A 16,772-nucleotide genomic window follows, 5' to 3' on the forward strand; every position below is an offset into this window, starting at 1 on the left:
TTGTGTTTTTGTCTTTTGGGTACTTTTTTTAGTTTTCTTCTACGGACATACATGTGCCTAGCAATGGCGTATGTCCAAAAGCTTACATCAAGTCATGCACTCCCATTGCACAGACCTTTCAAAGATGATACAAATAAGAACCCTCGACACACGATGTTTCCCCCTGAATGGCGCAACTCGCGCCGCGTGGCGTGTGGGCTCAGAGGTGCTGGGGGCGGACAGAGGGGACAGAGGGGACAGAGGGGACAGAGGGGACAGAGGGGACAGAGGGGACAGAGGGGACAGAGGGGTCAGGGGTAGGGAGAGGCGCGCGCTCAAGGCCGCAGTGTGGCAAGAGCGCGGGACTCCAGCGCCGAGCCGCTGACCCAGTTGGGCGGCCTGCCAGGTGAGCGAGGCGATACTCTCGTTCCGACATCACAACCATGGGGAAGAAACTCTAATACAATTTTTTTTATAGTAGTTATGGGCCCGTCCGCTAGATAGTAGTTTTCATAATATATTGCTGACATAACTACATTAATTTATTAGGAGAAGTAATGCATACGCTATTATCAGGCAAACAAACCAGTGAAAATTCACTCTATTTAGGTAGCCATTAATTTTGTGGTGTGTAATACAATGAGTTTTTGCACCTCCTACTCCTTTATTTATTACATGACGGTTTATTACAAAACAGCATTAAGTAATTTTCGCATCGATTAAATTTGTTTTGCGCCGCCAAGCAGATAACTTAATATAACCAAAAAAAACGTATTAACTGATAAAACTTTGTATGAGAACCTCTATTCCGAATTTTTTATTTGCTGGTAGTTATGGGACCGCCCAACAGATAGCGACACATGGTTTCAGTTTCCACTGTGAGAGTCGCACTTCTTTATTTCCCTCCTTGTTCTGTGATCACAACCACTCCCACGGTAACACATGCTTGTGTCTACAATATCTAGCGGAGACGCAGACCCTCCCCCCCCCCCCTTTTTTTGAAACAAACTAATTACTGAAGTCATACGTAACAACTACAACCTTAGCATTTCTCCTCTCCTATGAAATAAGTTGAAGTTAGAAAAGAACAACCCCCCCCCCCCCCCGGGCAACACGGTTTTGAGTTTGATACTTCTCTTTCGGAAGTTTAAAAATTATTGACGGCATTTTTCCAGACAATTCTCAATTTTTACACGTTTAAGTTAATCGTGTGACAGAAATAGATAAAACATAAGCAGCAGTTGCATTGCTAGTTGGATGGCTAAGCAACAGACTAAAGTTACATTTTTTTTTTTTGCTAAAAGATAGCACCACAAACCCCAGAAAGGCCACAAGGATGCTTGCAAGGACGTGTGTCACCAAAGGCTGCATTCGGTAAGGATCCCTACCATTCATTATTCGAAAGGTTAACGAAAATGGCCGACATCCTCTTCAAGTGTTCTGTAAGGAGGTACTCGAAAACCGCCATAGGCTGATTTTCAAGAAGAAGAATTCCGAAGATGGAAACACAGATGTTAAGTTTGTATGCGTTATCCAGAAGTGAGAGGATTTAGTGAGTGTTCATGTTACAACTAGTCAATCAAAAACTTTTAATTATGAATACATGCCTGCAATTTTTACAAAAGGCAGAAAAAGTGTACAATTTATTTGGCAAAAAAAAATGTGCATCGAAACACAATATAAATGATCAAACATCCGAAGGAATGGCCATAAAAAATCTATGTGAAAATATCATGTAAGAGTTTGAAGGGCTAACAACATACTTAAGCAATGATCACCTAAGACCGTTTATTATTTTAATTGAACATCAGTGGTCTTAATATCGTATGCGGTGTGAACAGTAAAAAAAAAAAAAATTGGTTGTCTGTAAAGTCGGTTTACGGACGATAGTTTAACGTGACCACGTCATAACAAAACATTGATGAAATGATTGCATACTTTATGAATTAAATTGAATCATTTTTATTTTAATAATAAAAGAATAAATACCTGAAATTATACCAGTAATCAGATTTTTAAAATGCAAGAATAATTAACCTTTATTGCCGAAATTGTTGTTGTAATAAGCAATGAAAACCACATTAACTTTTCACTTCACTTTATAAACAGCCGAGTGGAAGAGAGATAGATGCGGCGCGGCGCACGCGTACAATGAGCGTAACGGAACAATGTGCGTGACGGGACACTGCGTAACGAAACAAAGTTCGTAACGGGAAACTTTTTCATGCGTGCAGCCGGCGTTCAGCGATTTATTAGACGTTGTCACGTCAAAAACTGCTGTTACCCTTGAGGTATCTACTATATCCTACAATAAAAGTGAAAGGTACATTTCTGCGATGTTTAAGTCCACGCCTAAGGCATGTTCTACAATGACACGACAACGGAGATGGAACACGTAAACGGAACAGAGAATCTACAATTGCACGCATGCGGTCACCGACCTGTATGGATTCACTCGGCAATGCTCAACTTTCCGATTACATTGCTCTGTGCGACCAATAGAACCCGAGTATCAGGCCGCGGTGGTAGCCATGGTTTTTTTTATAAGTTTTAAATACGTGAAAAACTGGTTCAAGTTCAAGAATATCTAGTGTTCTAGCATTACTTTTTTTTTTTTTCGGTCCGAATCCGTTTCCGTTTTTTACGTTACCGTGTCACTGAGCATTATATATTAGGGTATTTCTCAGGGAAGTGAACAATGTTTCTTGGATGTCTGGAGCTTGACAGACTTCTTGCCGATGATGGGCCGAGCAGATAGCAGCCATCTCGACGAGCTGCACCCAACTGTGGAGCCTTGCGTACTGAGGCGATGGAACACTTCCCCAACACTGAATAGCTTCCCACTATTAACAGCGCACATAACAAGTACGATACAACAAAAGTAAAGTCAAATCAAATTGTTTTCATATTCGATTACGTACACAGTATTATCTCGAAAACGTAACTTCATATACGCAAAAAAAAAAAAAAAAAAAACATAGCCATGTGTTGTACTAATTTTTTCAGACCCAGTATATTTTCTTAAGAAATATTTCCTACGTTTTCGTATAAGGGCCATTCTATTGTCACGGGTGGGTCACTTGTGCAGCATTTAATTTATTCAGGGATTTAAAACAAACTTTAAAAAATATTTGTTGTATATTATTTTTGCAGTGTGTGAACTACAATCACAATGCTATTGGTACTACAAACTATTTCTTTGCAACTGGTTTCCAAATGTGTCTTTTGTAAAGGCACGGGAAAAAAAAAATTTCTGTGTATAATGACTACACGAAGGAGAAAACAAGCGAAGGTTCTGTGCGGGCAGAAGCTTCCAAGAGGCGCGGGGCACACCCGCCGTGTTTGTCATGGACCAGTTCCCAGTGCGAATGACGCACGGGGCCGGTTTGTCAGCCGCGCGAGTTAGCAGCGGGGAAGGACTGTTTGAAGTCGAGATGCCGGCAACCCCGCCTCCTTGCATCACCAGGGGCCAAGCGCGGCTCCAGAGGAAGGGCGCAGGGTGCGATAGCCCCTTCCGAGCCCAAATTTTACTTCTTATTTCTTTGTAGGGAATATTAATGCTAACTTAAATACTTTCGTTAATGTGCTAAACTCTTCTTTCAATCAAAATGTGTACGAATTACTAAATGTCAGTATTTGAGAGCATATATTTGGTGAATATCCCAAGGGCAATGTCATGATCCTGTGTGTGAGCGCCCTGCCTGAGAGGTCTTCCTGGAGCCGCCATTGCCAGGGGCTGGAGTCCTCGCGCCAGCACTAGGTCCCGTCACCCCTCAAACATGTGCTTTCTCCAAGACTTTCCGCGGCAAATAAGTTACCCCGCCAATTTCCAAAGCATACTACAAACTGACTTTTGCGCAAGTAGTACTCTCATTTACCTGTAACATCAACAAGTTATATAAAGAGTGAGTCGGAAGCTAAGCGATAACATTTCGGCTGCAGGTTCATCACGAAAAAAAATAAGATGAGAACATAATATGATTTATGTTCTGAAGTTCTCGGCGCTGGTACACGCCTTTGAAGCTTGAGCCGAACTTTTGTTTTTCTAAACTGAAAATGAAGAGTATTTATAAGGAACAATAAACGTCTACATATCAGTCGAATTATAACTCATTCGATATATGTATATACAATTATAGGTATAAATAACAGTTGTTTTTTGTGGGCTCGACTTGTTATGGACAGCGAGGACCTCAGAGATGGCAACACGTCAATCACACAGGACCACGGGGGAGGTAAGGCACTACTTCAGCCAGCACTGCTCGCGGACCAAAGCTCGCTGGCAATGATCCGCATACACTAACGGGAAACAACTACTACTCGAATTCTATGTAAACTGAAATAAATCCGGATAGCCAATTCTTGAATTTTTTTATTCGTATGTTATGTTTCCAGTAGCGATATACGAGAGAGGTTTTTAACTGACACTTTAATGATGCTTTTGCTTATACAAAAAAAAAATTCTGTCAAAAACCAAAATTGCAGGAAAACGGGTAAACGTAAAGGTTTTTTTTTTGTTGTTAAAAATATCTTACGTTATACTAACTGGTCCACATGATTTAAAAATCTTGCAGCTGGCCTATGCCGTTTGAAGATTGGTCGCCTGAATACGGTAAACAATGCAAAACTGAAACCTGGATTATCAAATTGGGATTCGAAGGAGGATTCTATGAAAAACTGAATTATAATTTTCGTTAGGTTGAAAGAAATGTAACAAAGTGTGTATACATTCTGTCCTATGTTTCTGTGTCGTTTGCAATAAGGGAAACCTTACGACGCGTCGTAAATGGAAATCGTCATTTTCCATCTTGAAACTTAAATTTCAGTGTTATTAATTAATATTTATAATTTAAATTATTATTAAGAACCACAAATAAAAACAATATGGTAGATAGTTCCTTTTTGCGTAATTGAGACAAACTACTGTCCTGCAATAACAATGTGTAGTGGAATATTGTTGTCGTCGTCCCCATACTTTCCCCGGGAAGCCCTCTTTTCACAGACGAGAGAGCCAAAAACCCGAAGTTCCCCGAAGTTCATGCTTTTTTTCCGTATCTTTAATGTAGCTATCCTAACCAAATCAACCGTCCACAATATTTTAAAGTATTAAATAATGTAGCTAACCTAACCTAATTGACCATTAGTATCCTTAAATCAACACCGCCATATTTATTTACAATGAACCAAAAAAACAACCGAAGATGCACGATCGGGCGTTTGGCTCTCTCGTCTGTGAAAAGAAGGCTTCCCGTCCCAGCTATAGGCGGAGGTTGTCGAGCTGTAGTCGGCCAAGCCCGAGGCGGGCGGCGAATCAGACGACGTAATCGCCGCGAGTCGACTGCTGGTTCGATCGCTGGACGCCGCGTCATTAGCGCCGGTCTATAACCTGCCGCGCGCCGCGTTATCGACGCCGTCACAGGCGCTCGCCGCCCGTGCTCACTGCGCGGAGCGCGAACGGGTCGTTACCACAACGCCGAAATACCACAACGCCGAAATACCACAACGCCGAAAGTACAATAACGCCGAATGCCAAATTGACCGCAACGCCGACAGCTAGAAAACTGCTGTGTACCACAACGTCGAAATACAGTAAAAATGTTGCTGCGGGGGGGGGGGGGGGGGGCACAGGAGCAAAATGAAAAAACAACTGAATGAATTTGTGTGCTAACCTTACGTAACCTAACCTTTGTGGCAGTCCGGCAATAACATTTTTCGGGTTTTATGTATTTCGGCGTTGTGGTAATTCGGCGTTGTGGTACACAGCAGTTTTCTAGCTGTCGGCGTTGTAGTCAATTTGGCATTCGGCGTTATGGTTTTCGGCGTTGTGGTGCGTCCCCAGCGCGAACAACGACGTTCCGGTCGGCCGGCAACTCTCGCCAAACGTACAAAATAACGTCTCGTCTAGGCGGAGTCACGAACGAAAACGCAAAGTATAACGTTCACGGCTGGACGGAGACTCATATACGAAACGCACAAAATATACCAGGCGGCGTCATGACGGAAAACGTAAAGAACAACGTTTTCGGCCGGGTGGTGTGACGCGCGAAAACATACAGAAATAGGTAACGTCTCGTCTTGGCGAAGTCTCACGCGAAACGTAAAGAATTAAGTTTTCCTCGCGCAAAACGGATAGAATTGCGTTTTAGCTGGGCAAGAGTCTCGCACCAAACCTGCCCTGTAGTTTTCTGTAAACTGAACAAAATTTAGTACAGTATCCTTGTCCGTTTCTCACGTGAATATGTTAAGAAATAATGGCCCAACATTTGATGATGGTGTTTTTTTTTTAAAAAAAATCCAGTTAACGGAAAAGCATGCTCAAATTGAGTATTTCACCAATTTAAAAAATATATATATTTAGCACCTATGTAATAAAAATAAAACTCTAATTCAAAGGATTTTAGTATTTACGTAATATTTTATTTTCTTCCAACAAGCATAGAGCGGGTTCGATCTCCGATTAATACACCAGTAAATTAAACTGAAGTATATAAATGATAATGATTATATCTCATCAAGCCCTTGTCATTCCATCGCGTTTTTAACGTGAATTCTATCTTATAGCACACAATGGCTATCTGACCCCTGGTTCTCCGCGGACCTGGTCCTTGCAAGGTCTGAAACTGCTGCGATGACACGTGGTTTGCGGTGCACTCTGTCTGAATGATGTCGCACGTGATGCGGGAGATCGGGGTACGCGCCAGCAGTGCTGATAAGGTCTAAGGGCTAAGGACACAGCCAACTGTCTGGTCAGCTGAGTGAGGCAGAGGGCTGAGGTGGTGACTAAGCTGGGATGGGTGGCCCTAGCCTCTAGTCATAGCTGAAGCTCTGATCAAAAGGGGGGAATAATCCCCAGACAGATCTGTCTAAATTACTTGCTGTGGAGATTAAAAATTGGTTTTGGAGGTGACTCCCAAGCTACCCTACAAGGGCGCATATTTGGGAGGGGAGGTTGAGGGTGCCAGCCTTTGGGTTGGAAAACATCGGTCTGAATGACCTACCATGGTCTGAGAAACCTTATCTGCAATAGTGTTACAAGGGATTACAGGGATATTTTTTCTCTCACTCATGCTGGGACAATACAGACCACCATTGTTAAATGCCCAAACGTCACTGAGCGAATCTATAGAGCTTGAAGTGATAAACCATGGATTATCAAATATTCAAAAAGAATTTCAGTAAGAAAATCATTTATACAATACTCTTATTAATTATAGTACAATTGCGGCTATATCAGTCTGAAAATACCGTGAATAAAGTCAAAACAAGGTTCAAACGCTGTCTGCAATATTCAAGACGTGATGAAAGCTTTATATATAGGCTATATATATTTTTAATTGGAGTTAAAGTTTTGTTGATAACGGGGTCATTAGAGACACACGACACCAATAATAGAGACACACGTTTGTTTTTTATTGTTCTATGCGCATATAAAGTGCCACGAGATGATACAACCCGCATGACGCACCAGCTTGTGTCCGCAATGACACGCCGTCTCGACAGTTCCAGCGGCGACCAGGCCGTTGATCGATGGCATCAAAAATATTGTCACACTGGGCAGCTTTCACTCGCGGTCCGTGTCCGTATTTAGCCTGTGGCCTGTGCCGCGTGGCTTTACCGAGAGACCAGCGGCGCGGACATCTGGACAGCGCGGCTTGCCACGGAGATTACTTTTTTTTTTGACGTGACAACGTCTAATAAATCGATGAACGCCGGCTCCACGCACGAGTGTCCCGTAACACACATTGTCCCGTTACAATGTGTCCCATTACGCTCATTGTACGCTTGCGCCGCATCTCTCTCTCTCTTCCACTCGATTGGAACAACCATCGATTTGACTTTTTCGAGGCACATTAAACTTGAAACACTCCCATTCGTTTCCTACTTTTCCTTGTCATCGTCCTATCCTTAACAGAATAACAAAGATTGGAAGAAGTTAAATAGCAAACATGTATAAAAGTTATAGTTAAAATAATCTGTTCGTTAAAGTAATACACATATTTGAATTAATGAGTGCAGATAAAAGTAAATTTATCAATTAAATTGTAGATTTCATTTCACTCCTTCTTTGTATCCATACAAAATAGTGATAATTCAATAAAAATTATTCAATTTTATTCATAAAAGTATGCAATAATTTCATCTATGTTATGTTATGACGTTGTCACGTTAAACTATCGTCCATAAACCGACTTTACAGACAACCAAATTTTTTATTTACATACTTCCACAACGCCTCCCGAAGTTCAGAGCAACGCCAATCACAGGAATAAAGACATCAGCTGTCATTTGCGAGACCAATGCTGGACATGCATTTGTGTTTGATACCATGCTCCGATGTTCTATATCACCCCTGCAGGGCCAAAGTAAAAAAAAAAAGTCATGTTGATACATCAATTTATAAAATAAAATTTGGGATAAAATAGGGATTCACATCACTGAGTTTCATAACTACACAGTACCTAAACGGTGTGTTCGGGTTCTAATCCTGCTTCGATAATGCTTAACTTCAGTTTTCCATGGTTTATCGGAATCATCCAGGTGAAACCTGGGACAGTTCCTCACAACATGTATTAGTCGAAATCGATTCCTTCCCTGATTTCCCGGAATCGTGTTGTGTGAAACAGTCTCCAATGATCTCGTAATAAAAATATATCATATAAAGCTTCTTTTTTAAAACTATACCATTATTTTAGTGAAATTGTACCATAATATCGTGTGCATACCAATAATTTTATGCGATTGTACAATTTTTTTCGTGCAAGTGTACCACTGTTTCGTGCAAGTGTGCCATTGTTTCGTGCAAGTGTACCATTGTTTCGTGCAAGTGTACCATTGTTTCGTTCAAGTTTACCATTGTTTCGTGCAAGTTTACCATTGTTTCGTGCAAGTGTACCATTGTTTCGTGCAAGTTTACCATTGTTTCGTGCAAGTGTAACATTATTTCGTGCCAGTGTACCAATGTTTCGTGCAAGTGTAACATTATTTCGTGCAAGTGTACCATTGTTTCGTGGAAGTGTACCATTATATTGTGCGAACGTACCTATTACTGTGAAAGTCCCGTGCCACAGTAGGACACTCGATCGAACATGCAAATCCCTGCCGCGATAGTCGAGCGTGCCCAGGCGCACGTAAACCAGACGCGGTGAAAGTCGCTCCTGGCCAGCGAATAGCCCACAGCAAACCCGCCTTGCTCAGAGACTAGCACGGGCGCGGCCAGGATTAGTGGCAGACGGGAGCCAAGCGAAACTATTGTACCTACCTCGGGGATTAGTACAAGTATTTACCAATTAATTTAATAGAAAACTGCAATAGAACATTAGCATTGAAAAAAGCAAGGTGCCTAATGAAGGACATGTGAACTCTTACAAAAAATAATACTTTCCAAGGAATTTACACAATTTCGTTCAACAAATAACAGTTTATTTGTTCAAAACAAGTAACATGCAACTATGAAACTGACAGCGATAAGTCGGAAGTAAGCACATAAAGGTACAAAGTTTATGAAAATAACGACCAAAAACAATTAAGGTGCCAACTGCACAAAAAAACTCGTGAGTACAGTAGCAATAACAATGACTAACCTTTAAATCAGGCAGATGCAACATACTGAACAATTCATGCAATGCAATAAAGATTCCTGCATATTATGACCAAAATATGATACATTTTGAATAGGTCTGTTTTTGGGGATCTGAGGGAGTATGAGCTGCTGCTGCTCTCTCTCTCTCTCTCTCTCTCTCTCTCTCTCTCTCTCTCTCTCTCTCTCTCTCTCTCTCTCTCTCTCTCCCCCACCTGTCCCTAGACAAGTTTACAGAAAAGTGGCTGGCCCTCCCCCAGAAATAGTTCTCAAAAGTTGATGCTTTAGTACGCATTTTTAGCTGTATGATCACTTTCAAGTAATTTTTATTTTATTTCAAAACGTAAATTTTTTTAAATAAATCGTGACACGTATGGACGGTAGATACCTACTATGTGTCCTAATACGTGTTCAAAGAGAAGACTACTTGTTCTATAATTTTACATATTCAGTGGCCATAAATTAGTTATTTTAAACTGGTCAATGAGTTACTTTAGAAGGGGACCATGGCCCTTTCCTGACTACTACGCCCTTGGAAACTTTCGTTATTCCCGAGTCGAGTTCTCTTTGCGGGAGTAGCAACGGCTAAAACAGGGGTGACGCCACGATCTTGAATTAATAAATGCCTCATGTGGCGTTCACCCGTACGTCTCGGCTTCCCCCGCCATATCATTATAAAGAAATATTTCGAAAATAGGACTAGAGAAACAGAGAAAGCGAACATCTTGTATTGACCACGACGATTCAGGCTAAAATTTGTGTTATGAATATTTTACTCACTTTTTTACGTACAGCAGTTAACGTGTATAATACATATGGTGGTAAAATCAAAACCTGGAAGTGCTGCAAAGCAGTAGGAACTGCAATAAGATAACTGATTGCGTGATATTGCAATAATATAACATGGAATTTACAGAGTTTTTTTTTTTTCATTCTTACTGTGACGCCGACAATAACGCCATTAGTAGAGACCTGCAAAATTCGCGGATTCATTTCGTGATATGCTACAATTCAAATAATTATACCTTAGCGCTGCTTCTGCAATTGGTTCACTGTTAATCTGGAGTAATGAGGGCCAATTAGAGACCCTTGCTCAAAGAAGTGTCGAATCACAGACACTCGGTCGAGACGACTCACAAGTCAGCAGCCAATGAACAGGTGATATTTGCCCGAGTGTGTAGAGTGTAGTAGAGTCTATACTGGAGGTCATTGAATCCGCGAATTTTGCAGGTCTCTAGGCCCATTAAAGACGAAAATACAGAACCGCAAACGTCAGGGAAATTGTCGGTATCCACCCCAGCATCGCACCGACGGCCGGACCGTCTATGTTCATGGTAGACTTCCCCCACACCCCTCTATCCCCCCAACTTTGTTTACAGCCATCTCCCCTTCCCCTCCCCCTCCACCAACAACCCCGGAGCTCGCTACAATCCTGGAAGTGTGTCGTAACACCCTGTCTTGACCATGGTGATGTTAGTCTAGGGAAAGAGTGTCAGCTCTGAAGTTGAAGTCAACTGGTTAGCAATAACTGGATAGCATGACAAAGCGTATGTAGCTGTTTAAAGGCTAATATTCAAGAAGTTTGTTCAATAGCTTGAAAGGTACTCGCTTGGAAGAATGTAATAAAATTTTTATCATGAAGTGAGGAATCAACATTAAACTTTATTACAACGAAAATTTGCTTTAATATATTGAATAAGAAACGGGGTGGAGGGGGGGGAGGGATTGTCTACATGATTGGTAACCGGGTGAAGTTTTCTTTTTCTTTCAGTTCATGGTCTGCGCCCACACCATTGGCTTAAGTGTGGTGGTGTTTGCATTGCGGGAACAGTTTTAAATGCCAGTATTTTGTGGCTGTGACTGAACTTAACGACGACGGAGATACTAATTCATGCTTACTAACCCTTTCCCCGATGTTTTGGGCGTTACAATATGACGATAGCGAAGTGGAAAAAAAATTGGTGGTCTGTAAAGTCAGTTTACGGACGATAGTTTAACGTGACAACGTCATAACAAAACATTGATGAAATAATGATTGCATACTTTATGAACAAAATTGAATCATTTTAATTTTAATAATAAAAGAATAAATACTTGAAATTATACTACACTAGTAATCAGATTTTTAAAATGCAAGAATAATTAACCTTTATTGCCTAAATTCTTGTTGTAATAAGAAATGAAAACCACATTAACTTTTCACTTCACTTTATAAACAGTCGAGTGGAAGAGAGATAGATGTGGCGCAAGCGTACAATGAACGTAACGGGACACAGCGTAACGGAACAATTTGCGTAACGGGACACAGTGTAACGGAACAATTTGCGTAACGGGACACAGCGTAACGAAAATTGTGCGTAACGGGACACTTTTTTGTGCGTGCATGCGGCGTTCATCGATTTATTAGACGTTGTCACGTCAAAAAAAAAGTGACTTCAACTAAGCCACGGTAAGCCGTCACATGAATACGATCTCGCCAATATGCGATAGGCTCCAAAGTACCATCAGCACCAAGAGCTCCAAAGCTAGAATCGTTCCAATTTGCCAAAAGCTCCAAAGCTCCAAATGCTTCAATAATTGTTACAACAGCTCCAACAGCTCCAATTGCTACGTCAGCTTCAATCGGCCAACAGCATCAAGTGCTCAAATTCTTAACTCCGCGGTACCATCCCTGTATTAACATTTCATTACTCCAGGTTGATTGAACCCGCAAGACAGCCGAGGGTCTCCGCCGAAGCAGAGCAGGGAACAATGCACGTTGTTGCGCCCGGGTTCCGAGCGGTGGGCGTGTTACGGAATACATGCCTCTCCGGGCACACTCGCGCCTCAAGTGGATCTTTGTCTACGGCATGGATCATCCTTTGTTTCAGAGCGCATTTTGATGGGCATTTACTCCCTCCCTCCCGGCCTCTCCCCCCCCCCCTTCCCTTTTCTCGCTCTCTCTCCGATGCACGATATCTCCCATCAGCGCTGTCCTTGTTTCGGTGTGCTGTGTTGCCGGATATACGTCATAGATCGCAAACGTTTCGGACACAACTTTATAATATAACATTGTATTTTGTAAAGGAAAATTTATAATGATAATTTGGAAATACAATTTTGGTTGTTGTTATGTATTCCATCAGGAGCGTCATCTGATAATAATCATTTTGTACTTCTAAGAGGATGTAACTGAAAGACGCCATCTTGGTTTCAACGGTTTTTAGTAAAAAAAAAATTAATATTTTATTATTAACATATTTAGCTCTGTTTGAGCGTAGCACATAATTTAACGGAATTCCTTCTTATTAATAGTGACTCACTGCTAAAAATAAATTGAATTATTTTTTTTTATAATGACTACAACTGTAACAATATTGTATACATACACTATTTTATGGTCTTAGAATCAATAAAATTTGGAATATATATATTAAAACATTATATTTAAAAATGGCGTAGAAAATAGTTTATTTCTTTATTATTTTTCAATCAGCGGCGTAGCAAGCGGGTGGCAGGGATGGCCGGACCGGGGGGGGAGGACACTGCCGCGACGGTTTCGCGGTTACTGAACGCCCCCCCAGGTCCGCAACTAGAGTCTCCGGCACCCGGGGCTTGAATGGATTCATGCTCCCCCCCCCCCCCCTCTTTTTTTTGCACATACCACACCAATAAAGCGGGGGGTCCTATTTAACCATTTTCCATACCTACATGTAACAGTTTCTGTGCTACCGTAACTTCCATGCATGAACCCACTATGTCCATAAAGTACCTAGTCCTTATAATCACTAGACTTGTTCATTAAATATGTTGAGACGTTATATTGTAAATCAGATTAGACATTCCTGGCATGCAAGTTAAAAAACTTTTTACCAGTTACCAGTTGTAGTAGGAATTACAATGCAAGCGATTTCGGTGCCCCCACAGCTTTGCGCCCGGGGCGTAAGCCCCCGCTTGCCCCCCCCCCCCCCCTAGTTGCGGCCCTGCCCTCCCCCCTCTCTTTTAATCCAAGAGGGGGCGCCATTTTCAAATTCGGCCAGGGGCGCCGGACACCTTAGCTACGCCACTGTATTCAGTAACCTGGTGGAAGGAGCGCGCGACCGACTGTTCGCAATTCCTCCTTCCGTATCGCCGTCGCCGCGTCTGCCGTTCCGGGCCGCGTCGCTATCTTTACGAGACCTCAATTCGGCGATTAGCGGCGCCGCCGTCGCCCACGACTGGCGTCGAGTCGCCCCGCGCCAGCACTTCTGAGCACGTGAGCTTCCTTGCAGGCCAGCCGACTGTCGGGGAGTTACTCCGCGCGTGCGTCGAACTCTGTTGCTTACACTCAAGGCCGCCAATCAGGAGCACTTTTTGAGTATTCCATTCTTTTTTTTTGACGTGACGTCTAGTAAATCGATGAACGCCGGCTGCACGCACGAAAAAGTGTCCCGTAACGCACATTGTCCCGTTACTCTGTGTCCCGTTACGCTCAATGTACGCTTGCGCCGCATCTATCTCTCTTCCACTCGATTGGAACAACCATCGGTTTGACTTTTTCGAGGCACATTAAACTTGAAACACTCCCATTCGTTTCCTACTTTTCCTATCATCGTCCTATCCTTAACAGAATAACACAGATTGGAAGAAGTTAAATGGCAAACACGTATTAAAGTTATAGTTAAAATAATATCTTCGTTAAAGTAATAAACATATTTGAATTAATGAGTGCAAATAAAAGTAAATTTATCAGTTAAATTGTAGATTTCATTTTACTCCTTCTTTGTATCCATACAAAATAGTGATAATTCAATAAAAAATATTCAATTTTATTCATAAAAGTATGCAATCATTTCATCAATGTTTTGCTATGGCGTTGTCACGTTAAACTATCGTCCGTAAACCGACTTTACAGACAACAAATTTTTTAAATATGTAAATTAGTTGTTACATCTCGTCGTCTGAAACACAGATCACAATTTTCAGCAATGTATTAGTAATGCGCTACCGTTTTTTTTTCTTAATTTTTTTTTATCCTGTTTGCTGATATTAGTTTATTTATTTTCGAGAAAAATTTGATAAACGGTTCCTTACAAGTAAGTTCACGTTAATATGCAACCCACAAACCAAAAAATAAAATTGAAACCCGTTTCGTTGCTTGGACATGAGTGAGAAACAAACAACCGGATCATCCTGCAATGAAGATGATTCATGGCCACATGGATTGTTGCCAAGATTATATTAAACAAGAGTATAAATAAAAACCTTGAAAATATATTTTATAAAAAGTAACGAAATCAGAGTTTGAGTAATGGTCTTATTTATTCTCGGCTTTCATTCCACGCATTATGTACGGTGATTTTAAAACGATAAGAGCACATACGAGATACTAGCCAGTATCAATTCGACAGCCCCTAACGACTTACAAACACAACACTAACCTGATCGAAGAAGGGAAGCCCACGAATTATGACCCCTGATTTGTCTCCCGAAAATATTCTAAGTTCAGTCTCGATCAATGATATTTGAGGTCTAAATAAAAAAAAACACAAGTTTCTAAGAGTTCAAACATTATCAAGGTGTTAAGGTATTTTAATTGTCGCTTAACTAACAACTAACCTATAATTTCAGTTACAATCACCTGCTAGACGTGAGAAAACCTACCCTCCCTGGAAAAAAAAAAGAATATTTGAGAGAATATTATTTATGTAGCAGACCTAACCTCAGTCACTTTTTTTTGACATGATAACGTCTTATAAATCGATGAACGCCGGCTGCACGCACCTAATAATTGTCACGTTCCGCCTGAGCCGAGCGTGCAAGAACCGGCCAACCACCGTGCGAGAAAATCTTCTATAATATCAAAAAGGTTAAGGCGGGCTTTTTAACTAATTGTTAGTGATTATATTTAAAAAAATTATTTAAATTAAATTTGCAAAAAACTGTAAATAATATTTGAAAATTAAAAAAAGTATACAATTTTTCATCAATGTTTTCTTATGACGTTATCACGTAAAATTATCGTCCGTAGACCGACTTTACAGACAACCCCCTTTGATGTAAGCTTTTGGACATACGCCATTGCTAAGCACTTTTTCTGTAGAAGAAAACTAAAAAATACCCAAAAGACAAAAAACACAAATTAAGCAAAAAAATTGCTGTTGTCAACAGGATATAAACACCACATAATATTCCATAACATGAATATGGTCAACAAAGAAAAACAAAGAAAAATTGACTAAGAGAACGAAAAAAAAAAAACACAAATGATGACAGTCCAAAAGCTTACATTAAGTCATGCACTCCCATTGCACAAATCTTTCAAAGATAATAGACAACCCCCCTTTTTTGTTTTACTGTTACAACTGCAAAAATTAGTATGAGGATGCACGAGCGCAGGTTATTCGACAGTCTGACTCTGGGGTTTCTCCGGAGAGACCTTACCTGTGAAGCGAGAACAGCAGGTTCGCTCTTGGATCCATGGACAACAGTGGACACAGCAGACCGCTCGCTACTAGACGGTCTCCTGGTTTCTGTCGGCACGACGCCGCGCGAGTGACGTTAAAACAGTGGGGATGTGCGACTCGGCGGGTAAATCTAGCGCAGTGTGTCAATAAGTCGCCCTCAAGATTGCACGGCAGTCGCTCACTCGTGGAACTATCCCGATCACACGAGCTTCAAGAGGCTATCGCGACGTGCCGCCCCACTTTGCGGTCACTCACCTGCGTTCCCGCCTTTTTCTGAACTTTACTGCTTTTCCCGTTCGCTTTTATCTTCAAATACTATCTTTGAAAGATTGGTGCAATGGGAGTGCATGACTTGATGTAAGCTTTTTGACATACGCCATTGCTAAGCACTTTTTATGTAGAAGAAAACTAAAAAATACCCAAAAGACAAACACAAATTAAGCAAAAAATTGCTGTTGTCAACAGGATATAAACACCACATAATATTCCATAACAGGAATATGGCCAACAAACAAAGAAAAACAAAGAAAATGGACTAATAAAACGAAGAAAAAAAACACAAATGATGACAGCACAAAAATATTGAACCCAAAAAAATCTTCAAATACCCTGCGATTGTCAAAAGAACTCGTACAGCGAGACACTAATCATAGACTAGAAAAAACTGCTGACTGCTGATTGCTGATTGCGTGCGGGTTTACGGCTGGTGCCCACACTATGCGTTCATGAATTTCCGCAGCCTTTTTTTTTTTTTTTGGCTCAAAATTATTTCGACTGATTTTTGATGTGTA

The 16,772-nt window shown here is 41.2% G+C and overlaps 1 protein-coding gene across 4 annotated transcripts in view; it reads right to left on the reverse strand.

The window, feature by feature from the left end:
• Positions 1 to 16,772, reverse strand: part of LOC134530187 (uncharacterized) — a 154,924-nt gene that overhangs the window by 18,560 nt on the left and 119,592 nt on the right. The window contains exon 1 of one of the 4 annotated variants that reach the window (XM_063364838.1): positions 15,959 to 16,011. The exons of the other annotated variants lie outside the window; for them this stretch is intronic. Within the exon in view, the coding sequence (XP_063220908.1) occupies positions 15,959 to 15,996 (38 nt within the window). The 5' untranslated portion in view covers positions 15,997 to 16,011. Of the gene's footprint in view, positions 1 to 15,958; positions 16,012 to 16,772 lie in introns of those variants that run through there. 4 annotated transcript variants of the gene reach the window in all.

Source organism: Bacillus rossius, chromosome 3, assembly GCF_032445375.1.
Source record: "Bacillus rossius redtenbacheri isolate Brsri chromosome 3, Brsri_v3, whole genome shotgun sequence".
In the NCBI taxonomy this organism is placed as follows: Eukaryota; Metazoa; Arthropoda; class Insecta; order Phasmatodea; family Bacillidae; genus Bacillus; species Bacillus rossius.